A 17,297-nucleotide genomic window follows, 5' to 3' on the forward strand; every position below is an offset into this window, starting at 1 on the left:
CTTCAATATATTTTCTTTATTTAGAAATGGTAGCAGTTGTTCAGTCATTTCGGTTGTGTCTGACTCTTCATGACCCCATTTGTAGTTTTCTTAGCAGAGATATTGAAGCAATTTGCCATTTCCTTCTCCAGCTCATTTTACAGATGAGGAAACTGAGGCAAACAGTTAAGTGATTTGCCCAAGATCACACAACTAGTAAGTGTCTGAGGCCAGATTTGAACTCAGGAAGATGAGTCCTCTGGGCTGGCATTCTATCCACTGTGTCCCCCAATAATAGAGTTATACTATAAAACAAGGTTGAAATAACTTGGGCCCTTGTCTTGTTTTCATTTGGTCTTTGGGGACAGTTCTGCTTTAGTCATCATCTTGCAGCCCAGAGAACAGTTGCCCTGATGAGCTACTTTCCCTGTTCCACTCAGAGCAAAGCTTCAGAAGGCTTGAATACAAAGAGCAACTGAAAAAGCTTTGAACAGTGTCTGACAATTAGGTTACTGAAGGACTCGGGCAGCTAGGTGACACAGTAGATAAAGCTCAAGGCCTGGAGTCAGGAAGACCTGAGCTCAGATTTGGCCTCAGACACTTAACTAGCTGTGTGACCCTGGGCAAGTCACTTAACCATGTTTGCCTCAGTTTCCTCATCTGTAAAATGAGCTGGAGAAGGAAATGGCAAAACCACTTGGGGTCTTTGCCAAGAAAACCCTAAATGGGGTTACAAAAAATCGGAAGTGACTGAAAAATGACTAAACAACAATATTAAAGATGGTCTGATGTTCACAGCCCAAAACAATACTTGAAAGCCATCAGGGGAGGTCCCCACCATTATCATATCCTGCTGGAACCTCTGTCTTAGAGCCCTTTGTCTACACAGCTTTCTCTCTTTATTTTTTGTCTCTTTCTAAGAACCCTTATTTTTGTCTGTCACAGGCAGTTCAGTGTTGGTAAGGTGTTGCCTTTATGTTGTATTTTCCCACTACCCTTTGGGTAATAATTTTGCAATGACTAAAAGGCAAACACACTTATAAAGAATAATTTATCTATACTTTAGTATTTCATATAATGTCTAGTTAAGGGGAAATAAAGGGAAAAAGAGAATGAAAGAAAATGGTACCTTGATATGTGCATTTTGGGTATTATTTAATAACACCTAAAAAAAGCGTAGTATAGCAGCTCTTTTTGTGGTGGCAAAGAATTGAAAATCAAGGGGATGCCCATCAATTGGGGAATGACTAAACAAATTGTGCTTTATGAATATAATGGAATACTATTGTGCTATAAGAAATGAGGAGCAGACAGACTTCATTATAACCTGGAAAGACTTATATGAACTGATGCTGAGTGAGGGGAGCAGAACCAGGAGAACATTATACATGACTACAGACACATAGTATCTGTAAGGACTAACTTTAATAGGCTTGGCTCTTCTCATCAATGCAAGGGTCAAAGACAGCTCCAAAAGACTCAAGATGGAAAAAAGCTATGCACATCCAGAGAAAGAATTATGGAGTCTGAATGCAAATTGAGGCAAACTATTTGCTCTCTCTCTTTTTTTTCCTTCTTTTTTGGTTTTGTTTCTTCTTTCTCATGATTCATTTCATTGGTTATAGTTCTTCTTTATAACTTGACTATTATGTAAACAAGTTTAATGTGAAGATATATGTAGAACCTATATCCGATTACATGCCGTCTTGGGTGGTAGGGGGGAAAGAGAGGGAGGGAGAGAAAATTTGAAACTCAAAAACTTGTGGAACTGAGGGTTGTAAACTAAAAATAAAAAATAAATTAAAAAAAACATAGAGCACAATTCCAATTTTAGAATCTCAGAAACTTCTGGAACTTATTTGATTAGGGCATATATCACTTCATTTCTTGCCTCAATGGTGTACCAACCTTAGCAAGAATAATTTCAAAAGGATTTGGGTAAATTTCCCCCAGGAAACATTGTGATTTATTTAAATGAGCAGAACAAATAGAATACATGACTAGCCCAGTAGGTCTGTGGTCTCACCATCATGGGTATCCACGCATTCCCTTCATGTACAGTTTCTTGTCCGTGTCCTCCTGTAAATGCTCCCTGGAGCCTACCCAACAGGCCACAGCCGCCTTCGGGGTTTCTTGATATTATGTGGATGCCAGTACTTGGGTGTCCTCTTTTGGAACGTGACCAGGTTACCGCCTTTCCCGGCTAGACATCTCATTTTTTATATTTTTGGTATTCCTTTTGACCTGCACTTCGTTAGAAATAAATTACAGCCTTTTGATGCCCACCTGCATCTCTCCATTGCCTTTTGGGTGACCATAATTTTGATTCTTCAGAGATTGTAGTAGTCCGTAACTTAGAGCCATAAAATATCACTGGAAGAATACTTACATGAAAATAGTGCTTTTTGTTTGTTTTGGGGAGAAGCCTTGGTGTGTTGAAAGTGCTACACAGTTTCTCAAATGCAACTTCCTTTTCACCCCTTGGTGGACACTCATTCTTTATCCATCACAGTGCCTATCTGAGATATATGTACTGACAGACCAGCTCTAACTGCTGGACATGCCACTTTATATTACAATCTAAACAATAAGCATCCTTCATCCACTACATTTTTCTGTTCTAGATAATTAGACTTAACTCTTTTGAATGTTTATTGATCTCATTTAAGAGATCCTGCAGTGCTCTGGGGAATATTACATTTGTCATAGAAGCGACTGAGGAACCTCCTGAGGTTACCTCCTAAGGAGCCGGGCATGAGCTGTGGTCTCTTTCCGTGGGACATGTGCTCTGACCCCTTGTTGAAGGACATGTACCTCACTGAGATGATACAGTAGCTCTTTATTACTCACCAGTGACATGAGATGTATTGAAGATGATTTGCTGCACAGTCAAGAGGTGCCACCCACTCAGCTAAAAATGTTGGGGAGACCCAACCTCATTTCTTTCTTTTTTTTTTTTCGGATTTTTTATTTTTATTTTTATTTTTATTTTTAGTTTACCACGCACGGTTCTACATAGTTTTGAGTTCCAGTTTTTCTCCCCTCCCTCCCCACTCCCTCCCCAAGACGGCATGAAGTCTCATATAACTGTCATGTATAACTTCGCATTGAATTAATTTATGCACTAGTCAAGTCGTGGAGAAGAATTTTGACCAATGGAATGAATCATGAGAAAGAAGAAACAGAACCAAAAAAAAAAAAACCCAAAAACAAAAACAAAAGAGAAGCAGAAAAGGCAAGCATGTAGTGTGCCTCAGTCTGTATTCAAACTTTGCAGTTCTTTGTCTCGATGAAGATAGCATTCTCCATCGTGAGTCCCCTGGAGTTGTCCTTGCCCCTTAGGTTGCTGAGAAAAGCACAGTTTGTCAGGGTTGGTCCTCACGGAATCCATATATCTGTGGCTGTGCACAACGTTCTCCTGGCTCTGCTGCGCTCACTCAGCATTATGTCGTGTAGGTTTTTCCAGGTTGTTATGAAGTCTGCATCATCCCCATTTCTTATGGCACAATAGTATTCCATTACCTTCATGTACCACAGTTTGTTCAGCCATTCCCCAGTTGATGGGCATCCCTTTGATTTCCAGTTCTTGGCTACCACAAAGAGAGCTGCTATAAATATTCTTGTACATATGGGTCCTTTTCCCGCTTGCGTGATTTCTTTGGGATACAACCCTAGAAGTGGAATTGCTGGGTCAAAGGGTATGAACATTTCTATAGCCCTTTGGGCGTAGTTCCAAACCGCCCTCCAAAATGGCTGGATCAGCTCACAACTCCACCAGCAATGCAACAATGTTCCAATTTCCCCACATCCTTTCCAGCATTTATCATTCTCCTGATTTGTTATTTTAGCCAATCTGACAGGAGAGATGTGGTATCTAAGAGTTGTTTTGATTTGCATTTCTCTAATCAGCAGCGATCCAGAGCATTTTTCCATATGCCTGTAGATAGCTTTAATTTCTTCCTCTGAAAACTGCCTGTTCATATCCTTTGACCATTTCTCAATTGGGGAATGGCTTGTATTCCTATATATTTGGCTCAGCTCCCTGTATATTTTAGAGATGAGGCCTTTATCAGAGATACTAGTTGCAAAGATTTTCTCCCAATTTTCTGCTTCCCTCCTAATTCTTGTTGCATTGGCTTTTTTTGTACAAAAACATTTCAATTTGACATAATCAAAATTATCCATTTTGCATTTTGTAATGCTCTCTATCTCTTGTTGGGTCATGAATTCTTTACTTTTCCACAAATCTGATAAGTAAACTATTCCTTGCTTTCCCAAATTACTTAGAGTATCAACTTTTACTCCTAAATCATGAACCCATTTTGACTTTATTTTGGTATATGGTGTAAGATATTGGTCTATGCCCAGTTTTTGCCCTACCATTTTCCAATTTTCCCAACAGTTTTTGTGAAATAGTGAATTATTAGCCCAGAAACTGGCCTCTTTGGGTTTATCAAAGAGTAGATTGCTAAACTTGTTGATTTCACCTATTTGTGTACCTATCCTATTCCACTGATCCACACCCCTGTTTCTTAACCAGTACCAGGCAGTTTTGATGACTGCTGCTGTGTAGTACAGTTTAATATCTGGTGTGGCTAAGCCACCATCTCTAGCATGTCTTTTCATTGATATCCTAGATACTCTAGACCTCTTGTTTTTCCAAATGAATTTTGTTATTATTTTGTCCAGCTCAGTAAAAAAATTTTTTGGTAGTTCGATTGGTATGGCACTGAATAGATAGATTAATTTAGGTAGAATTGTCATTTTTATTATATTAGCTCGGCCTAACCATGAGCAACTGATATTTCTCCATTTATTTAGATCTGATTTTATTCACGTGAAAAGTGTTTCATAGTTATGTTCATATAGGCCCTGGGTTTGTCTTGGCAAATAGACTCCCAAATATTTTATAGTGCCTTCAGTAACTTTGAATGGAATTTCTCTTTCTATCTCTTGCTGTTGGGCTTTGTCAGTAATGTATAGGAATGCTGAGGATTTATGTGGGTTTATTTTATATCCTGCAACTTTGCTAAAGTTGTTTATTATTTCAAGTAGTTTTTTACTTGATTCTCTAGGATTCTCTAGATAAATCATCATATCATCTGCAAAAAGTGATAATTTAGTTTCTTCTTTTCCTATTCTAATTCCTTCAATTTCTTTTTCTTCTCTTATTGCTACAGCTAATGCTTCCAGTACCAAATTGAATAATAGGGGTGATAATGGACATCCTTGTTTCACCCCTGATCTTATTGGGAATGCATCTAGTTTATCCCCATTACAAATAATGCTTGTTGATGGTTTTAGGTAGATGCTATTTATAATTTTGAGGAAGGTTCCACTTATTCCTATGCTTTCTAGTGTTTTTAATAGGAATGGGTGTTGTACTTTGTCAAAGGCTTTTTCTGCGTCTATTGAGATGATCATATGATTTCTGCTAGTTTTGTTGTTGATATGGTCAATTATGCTAATAGTTTTCCTAATATTGAACCATCCTTGCATTCCTGGAATAAATCCTACCTGGTCGTAGTGTATTATTCTCGTAATGAGTTGCTGCAATCTTTTTGCTAATATTTTATTTAAAATTTTTGCATCAATATTCATTAGAGAAATTGGTCTATAATTTTCTTTCTCTGTTTTAACTCTACCTGGTTTGGGTATTAGTACCATATTTGTGTCATAAAAAGAATTTGGTAGGACTCCTTCTTCACCTATTTTCCCAAATAGTCTACAAAGTATTGGAATTAGTTGTTCTTTAAATGTTTGATAGAATTCACATGTAAAACCATCTGGCCCTGGAGATTTTTTCCTAGGGAGTTCATTTCTTTCTTTTACAACTGTTTCAGTACTTCCTCTCAGTTGAACTTCTAGTAAAGGGGGAAGGAGATTTCTCTACTATCCCCTATCTCTGGAGCAATGATGGCTAGAATTTTATGGCAGCAAGAACATGTGATGGCCAAGATGAGCCCAGGGACTTGGCCACCATCTTCTGCTCTTTGTTTGCTTTTCAATTGGTTTACTTCACCTCTCTCAATCTACAACTGCATACTTGTAGGCGTGGAGTAGAATCATTGTAAATGCCCACTTACTTTAGTAGCAGTTTCAAATAGTATAAAATCACAGATGATAGTTAAAAGTAACAATTGTAAGCTGAAATGGCTGAAGCAAGGGAGCTGCAGTCTTTCATCCCTTTCTGCTTCTTTTTCTTCCTCCCCACTATTAGAAGGAAGAAACAATAAGAAATATGGTAAGACCAGTAAAAGGAATCCCAGTCAATACCCATCTCACTTGCATCTGGTTACTATCTAGGTCTCAGGTGCTTAGTTGATCACCTCTGTTGCTCTCTGCACATAGATAAGCTCCAGGTGAATAACAGCTACCAGCCTAAATTACTCTGCTCCCTATACATGTGTCCTAGACAGCATGGAATCAGCCCATATGGAATTCCAGAACCATGTTTCTTCCTCTTTCTCCATATTATATAGCCTCATGGCTTTTCCCTAGAAGGAAGTTACTTAACTCTCCAAAGTGAAAGGCCCTAGAGACTGGATGGAAATTAGGCTCTCCTATATGCCTGTATATATCATACCCTGTGGTCCTCTAACATATCAGTAAAAGTGTCTCTGGGGGTTACACTTAATAATGTCATCTACAAAGAGGAGGATCTTGAGGGTCCCTCCATCTAAAGGGAATACTACTTCTATTTGGATTCTATAGTAGATGTTTTCCATGACAGAGGCAAATGCCTAATATCAGAGAGCATATATCTCTCAATTTTGTGCAGAGGAGATCGAACAGTTATTTTTGTTCTTATGGTAGCCAAGGTATCTTTTATGATTTTGTAGGGCTTTTCCTATATATATATGTTGGAGGAGATACTCTAAGCAATTTTCCCTGATAAATAAAAAATTTTTAACAGTTAAAAAATAAGCACAATTGGATTTTAATTCTTTGAGCACTTCAGTCAATTTTGTGACAATAAAGATATGGCCTATTTAATTGGCATTATTACAGAACTCTACTTAAGTGAATTTTTTAGCTATCTGAAACTTGCCCCTTTAAGTGTCAAAATTTTTAAATTTTGGATATTTAATGGATTTCCTTATGAAATACAAAATATAATTTAACATTTTCTCAAGATCATGATTATGAATATCAACTAATAATCTGTGTTATGATATAGTGATAGCCTTGGAACTTTTGAAATATATGAAGCTGTTTGCCCCTACAAAATCCTAGACTGCACTAAACTACTCTGTTTTATGAATTCCAGTCTGCTTTTTATAGTTTTTCTACCTTTTAACTTGCTGTCAACTGTTATTTCTTGCTCCTTATTCATATTACTGTGTCGAGGAATAGTCTTTTTTTCCTTCCTTCTCCTCTTGCAATTGTTTTTAATTTGCCCTGAACTGGGAAACCAGATAACTAAATTTGTTAGCACTGCATGTAAAATAAAAGTAAGCAAGAATAAGCTCTAATACATAGATTTTGAAATCTTTTTTTGTTGCTCAAAGAGCATTTTTGTTTACCTCAAAACTTTTGGTTGTGTTCTAGATAGTTGAGATTCCTGGATAAGTGACTACTGGATAAATAAAGTGCTCTTATTCTAACCCTTTATATGTACTATAATTCACAGACTAGAAGACATTTATCTAGAAAGAATACATCTGAAGATGCAAGTGAATACTATGAGAATTATATTGAAGAACTGAAGAAACAAGGATTTCTGCCATCAGAAAGTCTTCCACCTGAAGCAAACCCACTACTAGCATCTAAGAAGTTACAAGCAGTTAGATTTATTTATTTATTTGTCTTTGTTCTGGCCACAAATTATTTAAGTAACTTATTTTAATATTCTGAAAAGATATTTGTTGAATTGCCAAATAAGAGAAAAAACCTTATAGAAATAAGAGGTTATTCATCTTAGTCAGAGACAGAAAAAAGGTCATAATAGCCAAATGGGAAAATCTGCAACATCCATAACTGATTGGTAATGTATGTAAATGGCAAACCCTACTTAGTTTCACATAATTTAGTTATCTTCTATAAGATTTATCAGGATGTGCCTTTTTAGCCCAAGTACCATTAATATGACTCAGAAATGCCCACAAGTTTTAATGGGAGGACCTAAAGCCAACAAACCTAAGGAAAAGAAAAAGGAGAAAGAAGTGGAAGAGAGAACTACAGAAAGCATCAGGAAAGAAGTAAAGAGTGAGAAAATAAACAGACACCACGATGAGGAATTGTAGAATGCCAAGAATGTCCATGTTACTCCTGCCGACTCTAGGCCATAATTATGATTCTCTTCATTATCCTCTCATTGTTAGGTTGGTTTTAAACATTTCCACTTTTGTAAGTTGAGTGTTTTTTTTCCAGTTGCTATTGGAAGAGGTATTAATTGGAGATACTATAAGTGAAGAAGTGAGTACCTTAATGGAGTTGATTTGGGTGGAAGCTCTTGGCCACCTGGAAAACACCCTTCTCAAGCCAGCAAATAACATCAGCCTAAATGATGTAAGTCAATGATTTTGGGAAAATGTGATCTATTTTTAAAATGTTTTTTTGGGGGGGCGGAGCCAAGATGGCAGCAGGAAAGCAGGGACTTGCTTAAGCTCCCCGCCAGATCCCTCCAAACACCTGTAAAAAATGGCTCTGAACAAATTCTAGAGCTGCAGAACCCACGAAATAGCAGAGGGAAACAGATCTCCAGCCCAGGAGAGCCTGGATGGTTGCCGGGAAGGTTCTCTCACACAGTGCCAAGAGCGAAGGGCAGCCCAGCATGGGCCATGCTGGGACAGACCAGACCCAGAGTCAGCCAGCCAGAACAGGCCTTGGGGCCTTGAAATAGTGAGCTGTGGCAGTTACTAGACTTCTCAACCCACAAACACCAAAGAGCAGGTTAGGGGAAACCTCCGGGATTGAGTTCAGAGCAGTCCGGCCACCAGCTCTGGGGGTGGAGGAGGTGGTGCAGCCTAGAGCCTAGACATCATCTTTCAAGAAATTATCAAAGAAAACTGCCCTGGTATTCTAGAACCAGAGGGTAAAATAGAAATTAAAAGAATCCACCGATCACCTCTTGAAAAAGATCCCAAATAGAAAACTCCTACGAATATTGTCACCAAATACCAGAATTCCCAGGTCAAGGAGAAAATATTGCAAGCAGCCAGAAGGAAAAAATTTGAGTAATGTGGAAACACAGTAAAGATAATACAAGATCTAGCAGCTTCTACATTAAGGGATCAAAGGGCTTAGAACATGATATTCCGGAGGTCTATGGAGCTAGGATTAAAACCAAAAACCACCTACCCAGCAACACTGAGTGTCATGCTCCAAGGCAAAATATTGACTTTCAATAAAATAGAGGACTTTCAAGCTTTCTTAGTGAAAAGACCAGAGCTGAATAGAAAATTTGACTTTCAGACACAAGAATCAAAAGAAGCATGAAATGGTAAACAAGAAAGAGATATCATAAGGGACTTACTAAAGTTGAACTGTTTTGATTACATTCCTACATGGCAAGATGATGTGTAGAATTCATGAGACCTCAGTATTAGGGTAGCTGAAGGGAATATATATATATATATATATATATATATATATATATATATATATATATGTATGTATGTATGTATGTATATATACTTACAGACAGAGGGCACAGGGTGAGTTGAATATGAAGTGATGATATCTAAAATATTGAGAGAGGGAGAAAGGGAGAGATAGAATGGGGTAAATTATCTGGCATAAAAGTGGCAAGAAAAAGCAGTTCATTGGAAGGGAAGAGGGGGCAGGTGAGGGGGAATGAGTGAATCTTGCTCTCATTGGATTTGTCCTGAGAAGGGAATAACATACACACTCAATTGGGTATCTTACCCCACAGGAAAGAAGGAGGAAGGAGATAAAAAAGGGGGAACAATAGAAGGGAGGGCAGATAGAGGGAGGAGGTAATCAAAAGCAAACACTTTTGAAAAGGGACAGGGTCAAGGGAGAAAACTGAATAAAGGGGGATAGGATAGGAAGGAGAAAAATATAGTTACTCTTTCACAACATGAGTATTGTGGAAGGGTTTTGCATAATGATACACATGTGGCCTATGTTGAATTGCTTGCCTTCTTAGGCAGGGTGGGTGGGGAGGGAAGAGGGGAGAGAATTTGGAACTCAAAGTGTTAAAAGCAGATGTTCAAAAACAAAGTTTTTGCATGCAACTAGGAAATAAGATATGCCAGGCAATGGGGCATAGAAATCTATCTTGCCCTACAAGAAAGTAAGGGAAAAGCAGATGGGGGGAATGGGGTGACAGAAGGGAGGGCTGACTGGGAAACAGGGCAATCAGAATATATGCCATCTTGGAGTGGGGGGGAGGGTAGAAATGGGGAGAAATTTTGTAATTCAAACTCTTGTGAAAAATCAATGCTGAAAACTAAAAATATTAAAGAAAGAAAGAAAGAAATTATCAAGGAATACTGCCCTGATATTCTAGAACCAGAGGGTAAAATAGAAATTGAAAGAATCCACCGATCGCCTCTTGAAAAAGATCCCAAAAAGAAAACTCCTAGGAATATTGTCACCAAATTCCAGAGTTTCCAGGTCAAGGAGAAAATACTGCAAGCAGCCAGAAAGAAACAATTTGAATATTGTGGAAACATAATCAGAATAACACAAGATCTAGCAGCTTCTACATTAAGGGATCAGAGGGCTTGGAATATGATATTCTAGAGGTCAAAGGAGCTAGGATTAAAACCAAGAATCACCTACCCAGCAAAACTGAGTATAATGCTCCAAGGCAAAATATGGATTTTCAATAAAACAGAGGACTTTCAAGCTTTCTCAATGAAAAGACCAGAGCTGAATAGAAAATTCGACTTTCAAATACAAGAATCAAGAGAAGCATGAAAAGGTAAACAAGAAAGAGAATTCATACAGGACTTAATAAGTTGAACTGTTCTGTTTACATTCCTACATGGAAAGACGATATGTGTAGTTCAGGAGACCTTTCTCAGTATTAGGGGAGTTGAAGGGAATATAGACAGAGGGCACAGGATGAGTTGAATATGAAGGGGTGATATCTAAAAAAAATGAAATAAACAACGGGTGAGAGAGGAATATATTGAGAGAGGGAGAAAGGGAGAGATAGAATGGGGTAAATTATCTCACATAAAAGTGGCAAGAAAAAGCAGTTCTGTTGCAAGTGAAGAGGGGCAGGTGAGGGGGAATGAGTGAATCTTACTCTCATTGGATTCAACTTGAAGAGAGAATAATATACACGCTCAATTGGGTATCTTACTCCACAGGAAAGTAAGAGGAAGGGTATAAAAAGGGAGGGATGATAGAAGGGAGGGCAGATGGGGGAAGAGGTAATCAAAAGCAAACACATTTGAAAAGGGAAAGGGTCAAAGGAGAAAATTGAATAAAGGGGGACAGGATAGAATGGAAGGAAATATAGTTAGCCTTTTACAACATGGCATTGTGAAAGTATTTTGCGTAATGATACATGTGTGATCTATGTTGAATTGCTTGCCTTCCTAGGGAGGGTGGGTGGGAAGGGAAGATGGAAGAGAATTTGGATCTTAAAGTTTTAAAAGCAGATGCTTAAAAAATTTAAAAAAAGAAATTTTTGCATGCAGCTGGGAAACAAGATATATAGGGAACGGAGCATAGAAATCTGTCCTATCCTACAAGAAAGTAACGTGAAGGGGATCAGAGGGCAATGGGGTAAAAGAGGGGAGGGCTGACTGGGGAATGAGGCAATCAGAATATATGCTATCTTGGAATGGGAGGAGGGTAGAAATGGGGAGAATATTTGTAACTCAAAATCTTGTGGAAATCAATGTTGAAAACTAAAATATTTAATAAAATATATACAGAAAAAAATGTTTCATTTTCAGAATATCAACTTAAGACATAATAATTGGATCCATTTGTAGTATGTACCGACTGAAGTCAGAATCTTCCTGTATTACAGAAAAGCAAGTTGAGTTAAGTCAAAATCAGGGTGAGAGTTCGGTAGTTGAACTATTTTGAGAGGCAGACACAGTATTTTTAACATTATATTTAACAAACTGGAAACATTGATATGAACATTAATAGCACAGTATCACATATTGCCAAGAACCATTTGCCATGTGAAAGAAAAGAAAAAAATTTCTGAGTAATTCTGTGACTTAATTTAACAGATATAAAATTTCATTGGCCAGTTTATTGAGTGAGAACGAGATGTTAGAGAAACTGGCTTGTTCTTCCTAGACTCACAAGAGGCTAATTTGTACCAGAAAGCTAATTTAGTAATTTCTTACTCTTACCAGTAGAAAAACCTTGGTGATAATTATTTTATCTTAAGCTTTTTGAAAATAAGTTTGATGTAAGGGGATCATCCTGAGTTTTTAAAGGCCATGACAGCAGAACATAAGTGCTGAGGTCCCACTAAGGTGGGAAATGGATTTCCAAGGATCAACCTAGCTAAAACCAAAACTGGCCTCCAGGAGATGATTTTATTTTGGCTACATAAATAAAACTATCTAAGAAAAGAGTTCTTAATGTGGGGTCCATGAACTTTTTTTAAAAAAGTTTTGGTAATTGTATTTCAATATAATTGGTTTCCCTTGTAATCCTTATGTGTTTTATTTTATTCATTTAAAAGCATTTTTTTTTGAGAAGGGCTTCATAAGCTTCACCAATGTGCCAAAGAGGTCTGGAACATAAAAAAGTTAAGAACTCTAAGACTAAGGTATAGATCCCAACCCCTCATCTGATGAATCACAGATACTTGATGTATTGAAATCATTTTTGGACTTGTGATTGTGCAAAATAACATTATGTACCAGGTATCTAATAGGATCCTTCGTATACTACTTCATAGTAGTTTTATCGTTGTTCTTTATCATTTGATTCTGATATCTTTCTGGATTTATTTGAAAACCAAGTCTCCAAAAGGTACAGTAATACTCATTAAAAATTGGTGTCGTACTTCCTTTCTTTAAGCTGAGTCCAATTTTTTGATGCTATGTTTTTTGAAGAATCCTGTTGCTTTCATCTTTAGAATTAGTAGTTACAATATGGCTACCAAAGATTTGGTTATTTTTTGCTCTATCAAGATTTCATTTTAATAATATTTTATATTAAAGGTGAGCAAAGCTGAAGGTATTCTACTTCAAGTTAAGGCAGCATTAAACAAGGGAGAAACAACAGAAGAGTTGAGAAAGATGATGTCAGAATTCTACCGACTTATACCTCACAGAAGTATAGAAGATGAAGTTAACCAAAGACTGTTATCTAAGAAAGAAGATCTCTGCCAGGTATTACTTTGAAATTTATAGCTGAATTGAGATATTAAAAAGGATTTCTATGAAGGCTTTTAAAAAACTTTGGTGAATGAATGCTTAAGTTCTTTAAGTCAGGTTTTTAAAGTCTCTTCATAAACATGTTGATATACTAGCTCAAATTCAGAAATATGTTTGTAAAGGCTCTATGTTAAAAAGAATAGAGAGGCAGTGTGGTATAATAGAGAGAGAGTTGGTCTTGCAATCAGGAAGATCTGAGTTGTAGTCTTGCCTCTGATATGTACTGACTGCCTGACTTAACCTCTCCAAGCTCTAGGCAAGTCTTTGAGATTAGAGGGTGCCAACCTGCATTGCTAGAAGGAGTTTCCTCACATGAGACTGCCCTTACCAATGAACTCACAGGTCCGGGCTCTACCATTACTCTCTCTTGAAATAATTTCCTATGTAATGGGTTGCTAATTACACGATCTTTGTCAAGTTCAGCTTCCTCATTGCCAAACAAAGAATTAGACTATATAACTGCTGATCTCCAGACATAAAATTTTGTGATTCAATGAATAACATCACAGAAATAGAAACTTCTCCACACAGCCTATCATTGTGTCTGAGACCAATCCTAAAGATTTTGAGCGGGGAATGCAGGACAATTGGGGTTAAGTAACTTGCCCAAGGTCACACAGCTAGTAAGTGTGTCAGGTGTCTGAAGCTGGACTTGAACTCAGGTCCTCCTGACTCCAGGGCCAGTGCTGTACTTACTGTACCACCTAGCTGCCCCCAATCCTAAAGATTTTAAAGTCATTGATTATCCATAGTGTTACTAAGAATGGCAATTATCTAATGGGAGTGGCTACCTGTTGCCTTGAGCCTTCATATCTACAGAACATTCAACTCAGGAAACTCAAATGTTTCCCTTCATCCTCATTTTATTCTCAAATATTCACTCAATCAATTCAACAAATGTTGTGGAAATCACAGTGCTTTGTGCATAGTAAGCAAGGTGCTTTAGGAGATAAAAAAGATGAATAAGATGTGGGCTCTGCCTTCTAAAGCTTGCAGTCTTACAGACTAGATAATTAATGTCAGGATGTAAAAGGGCAGAAGGGGCAGAGAGCCCTGAGCATGGAATAAGAAAACTCATCTTGCTGACTTCAAACCCAACCTTAGACACTTGTGACCCTGGGCAAGTCACTTAACCCTGTTTGCCTCAGTTTCCTCATCTGCAAAATGAGCCGGAGAAGGAAAAGGCAAACCACTCCAGTATCTTTACTAAGAAAATCCCAAAATGGGATCATAAAGAGTCAGACATGACTGAACAACAGCAAAAAAGGTCAATAAGAATACAGTAGGAATTCAGAGGAGGAAAAAATTATTTTCCACTGGAACAAGAGACGGCAGCATTCGACGTGGACCTGTTCAATGTGACCAGCGCTGTTGAATGCTAATATCTGCCCCTTTGTGATTCACTACTTACCACCCTGAAGACCTTCTTCCCTTTGACCTACAATTGCCAGTCTCAAATGTGAATGATGCCTGCCATCCAGTTTCTCCACTTGTTGGGAGTTTGAATGTGCAGGAAAGTTTGCTCACAAAATAACAGCAGTTCCCCAGGGCACATTAAAAGGGTCTAACAAAGATATTGAATAGCCTGTTCAAGGTTAGGGCTAAGCTAAACATGTTAGAATTGTAGGAAATAAAATCCTCTTGTTACTTAGGAAAAACAGAGATCAAAGAGGCAGAAGAGTAAGAGACAAGTCTGAGAGATACACCAGCACTAGGTATGTATGACAGGCAGGGCAGGGCTGAGTAAGCCAGGTTTTCTTATTGAAAAATCTTGTCCTACAAATTTCCACCAAATTCCATTTGAAATGTTGATGAATTTGTATGCCCTACTATAACTTCATATGTTAGCCCTGAGTAACTAATAGTGGCAACCTCTGATGGGCTGTGGGGGGTGGTGGGGAGTGGGAGGTGGGGAGGTTAGTGAACCAAATCCCTACAACAGAATGGTTTAGGTGCTGGACCTCTGTTTTCTCAGTAAAATAGCAGCAGCAGACTTTGTTAATAGTATACAAGCTGAATATGTTAAATTCAGCAAGTCCATTAAAAAAGCATAATTCAGATACCTAACTGACTGCATACTATACTGTACAGGCCAGTGTAATGATATGGAAAGCAATGTAGCATAGTTTAAAGCACAATGGTTTCAAAAAGCATTTGTTACGCATTTACTATATTCCAGGCACTGTTAAGTGCTGGGACTACAAATAAGCAGAAAGAAAGACAGTCCTAGCCCTCAGAGAGCTTATATTCTGGTAGGGAAGAAAGCAAATAAAAGGGTAGGAGGGAGATGAAGGTCACAGCAGTTTGGTAGAGAAGGTGTCGTAGACCTGTGGCTAGTCAGGTATAGCCTGGAGAGTAATGAAGCCCTAGCTGGCCTTTGAAAGTGGAGATCCTGGAAGAAATGTGTTGAGGGGGAAGGTACTCCCAATGGGAGAAATAGTCACGGGCTGGAGAGGTTTCTATGCCACCACAGAGAAAGTCTTACAGAAATGTATGACTTCAGGGCAAGTCACTTATCCTCCGTGGTTTTCAGTTTCCTCATCTATAAAATGAGGGAGTTGGAATAAATGTTCTCTGAGGTCTCTTCCCCCTCTAAGTCAATGATTCTAGGGTCCTGTGTGAGTAAGCCTTAATATGCCAACAGCAAGAAAGACTGATATTTATCAAGCAAAGTTTTTCTGTTAAAAAGTTGCATGTTTTTTCATCCTAATGAGAAAACTGTAAGTGCATATACATATTGACACATATAACACGTATATATTTATTATAGTGACCCTTGATGTGTGATAATTTTAGTGTTTTTGTACTATTTCTTTCTACAGCTCATAAGAGATGTGGTTAATGTCAGTGAAGCAAATCTCTCAAGACCTAACCCACCTTCTCTTGCCAAATACCGAGCTCTGAGATGCAAAATTGAGCATGTTGATGAGAACGCTAGAGAGTTTTCCAAGGTTAAAGAAGTATTGCAAAAGAATTGTGGGTGAGTAAAAGTTAGTTTTTTGCATTGTATAATTACATAATAGTATATCAGATATATGTGAAGAGTACCATTCTACTAGAACTGGTAACAAGTAACTTCAATAAAATCCTGACTCTTACCCTGCTATTGCTATTCGATTTCTTTCTTTTCTGACATTAGCAGGTCCTTTGATCTTCTGTGTTTGATTTCCTGCTTCATTATTACACCTCATGTTTTCTTTTTTGCCATAATTACATTTCTTTGAGAATTTTAAAAATCAGAGCATTTGAACCTTGTGTGTTACAGCTCATTAATCTTTTTGTTATTACACAGGGAAGTCCCTTAAAAAATCAAGATTAAAAACAGAGGAAAAAATATGGGGCTGCAGTTTGGATTTGAATTTTGTTTTTCTTTTTAATGTGGCATGAAAAAACTAGAATTGTAAATTTGCCAAAAACACACCTGGAAAAATCCTGACCCTCTGTGCTTTGTCTTTGTATTGTGCTTTGTGTCCTGTCATTCTCTAGTTTTATGATGCATTGTGGTGCAGTGGAAAGAGGTCTGGATTTTGGAGTCAGAGGAGTTTGGTTCCTATGTTGACTCTGCTACTTACTACTTACATGACCTTGGGGAAAGTCTTTAAAGTCCATCTTATGATCCTCTTTACAATTATCTTTGCAATGAACTTTTGATTGCTTTAGTGAGGCTACCATGTAGATTTTGGAAAAGTATTGACCTTTTTTGCTGCATATATTCTACCTAACGATGAGCAGAGGATATACTTCTGTTTATTAGTTTATTAGTTCCTCAATTCAAGCCTCCTAAATTCCATAATAAATTAATGCCCAGACATTTGATATAACATTACAGTAAATGATATTTCTTTCTATCACTTTTCCTTGGTTCTTCAGGGTAGTCTTTAGGAATACAGATGATTTTTTGCCTAAACAGAGTCGATGCGCAGTTAATCTTCATTTTGTCATTTACTCTCTACTTAAGTCCCTCACCAGAGCCTCCACAAGGTT

General features: G+C 37.7%; 1 protein-coding gene across 1 annotated transcript in view; it reads left to right on the forward strand.

The window, feature by feature from the left end:
* PARP4 (poly(ADP-ribose) polymerase family member 4) overlaps positions 1 to 17,297 on the forward strand; it is a 117,476-nt gene that overhangs the window by 18,761 nt on the left and 81,418 nt on the right. The window contains 4 exon segments of the mRNA XM_036743997.1: positions 7,613 to 7,765; positions 8,353 to 8,490; positions 13,098 to 13,268; positions 16,136 to 16,293. Coding sequence (XP_036599892.1) covers positions 7,613 to 7,765; positions 8,353 to 8,490; positions 13,098 to 13,268; positions 16,136 to 16,293 — 620 coding nt within the window.

Source organism: Trichosurus vulpecula, chromosome 2 (genome assembly GCF_011100635.1).
Source record: "Trichosurus vulpecula isolate mTriVul1 chromosome 2, mTriVul1.pri, whole genome shotgun sequence".
NCBI classification, from domain to species: Eukaryota; Metazoa; Chordata; class Mammalia; order Diprotodontia; family Phalangeridae; genus Trichosurus; species Trichosurus vulpecula.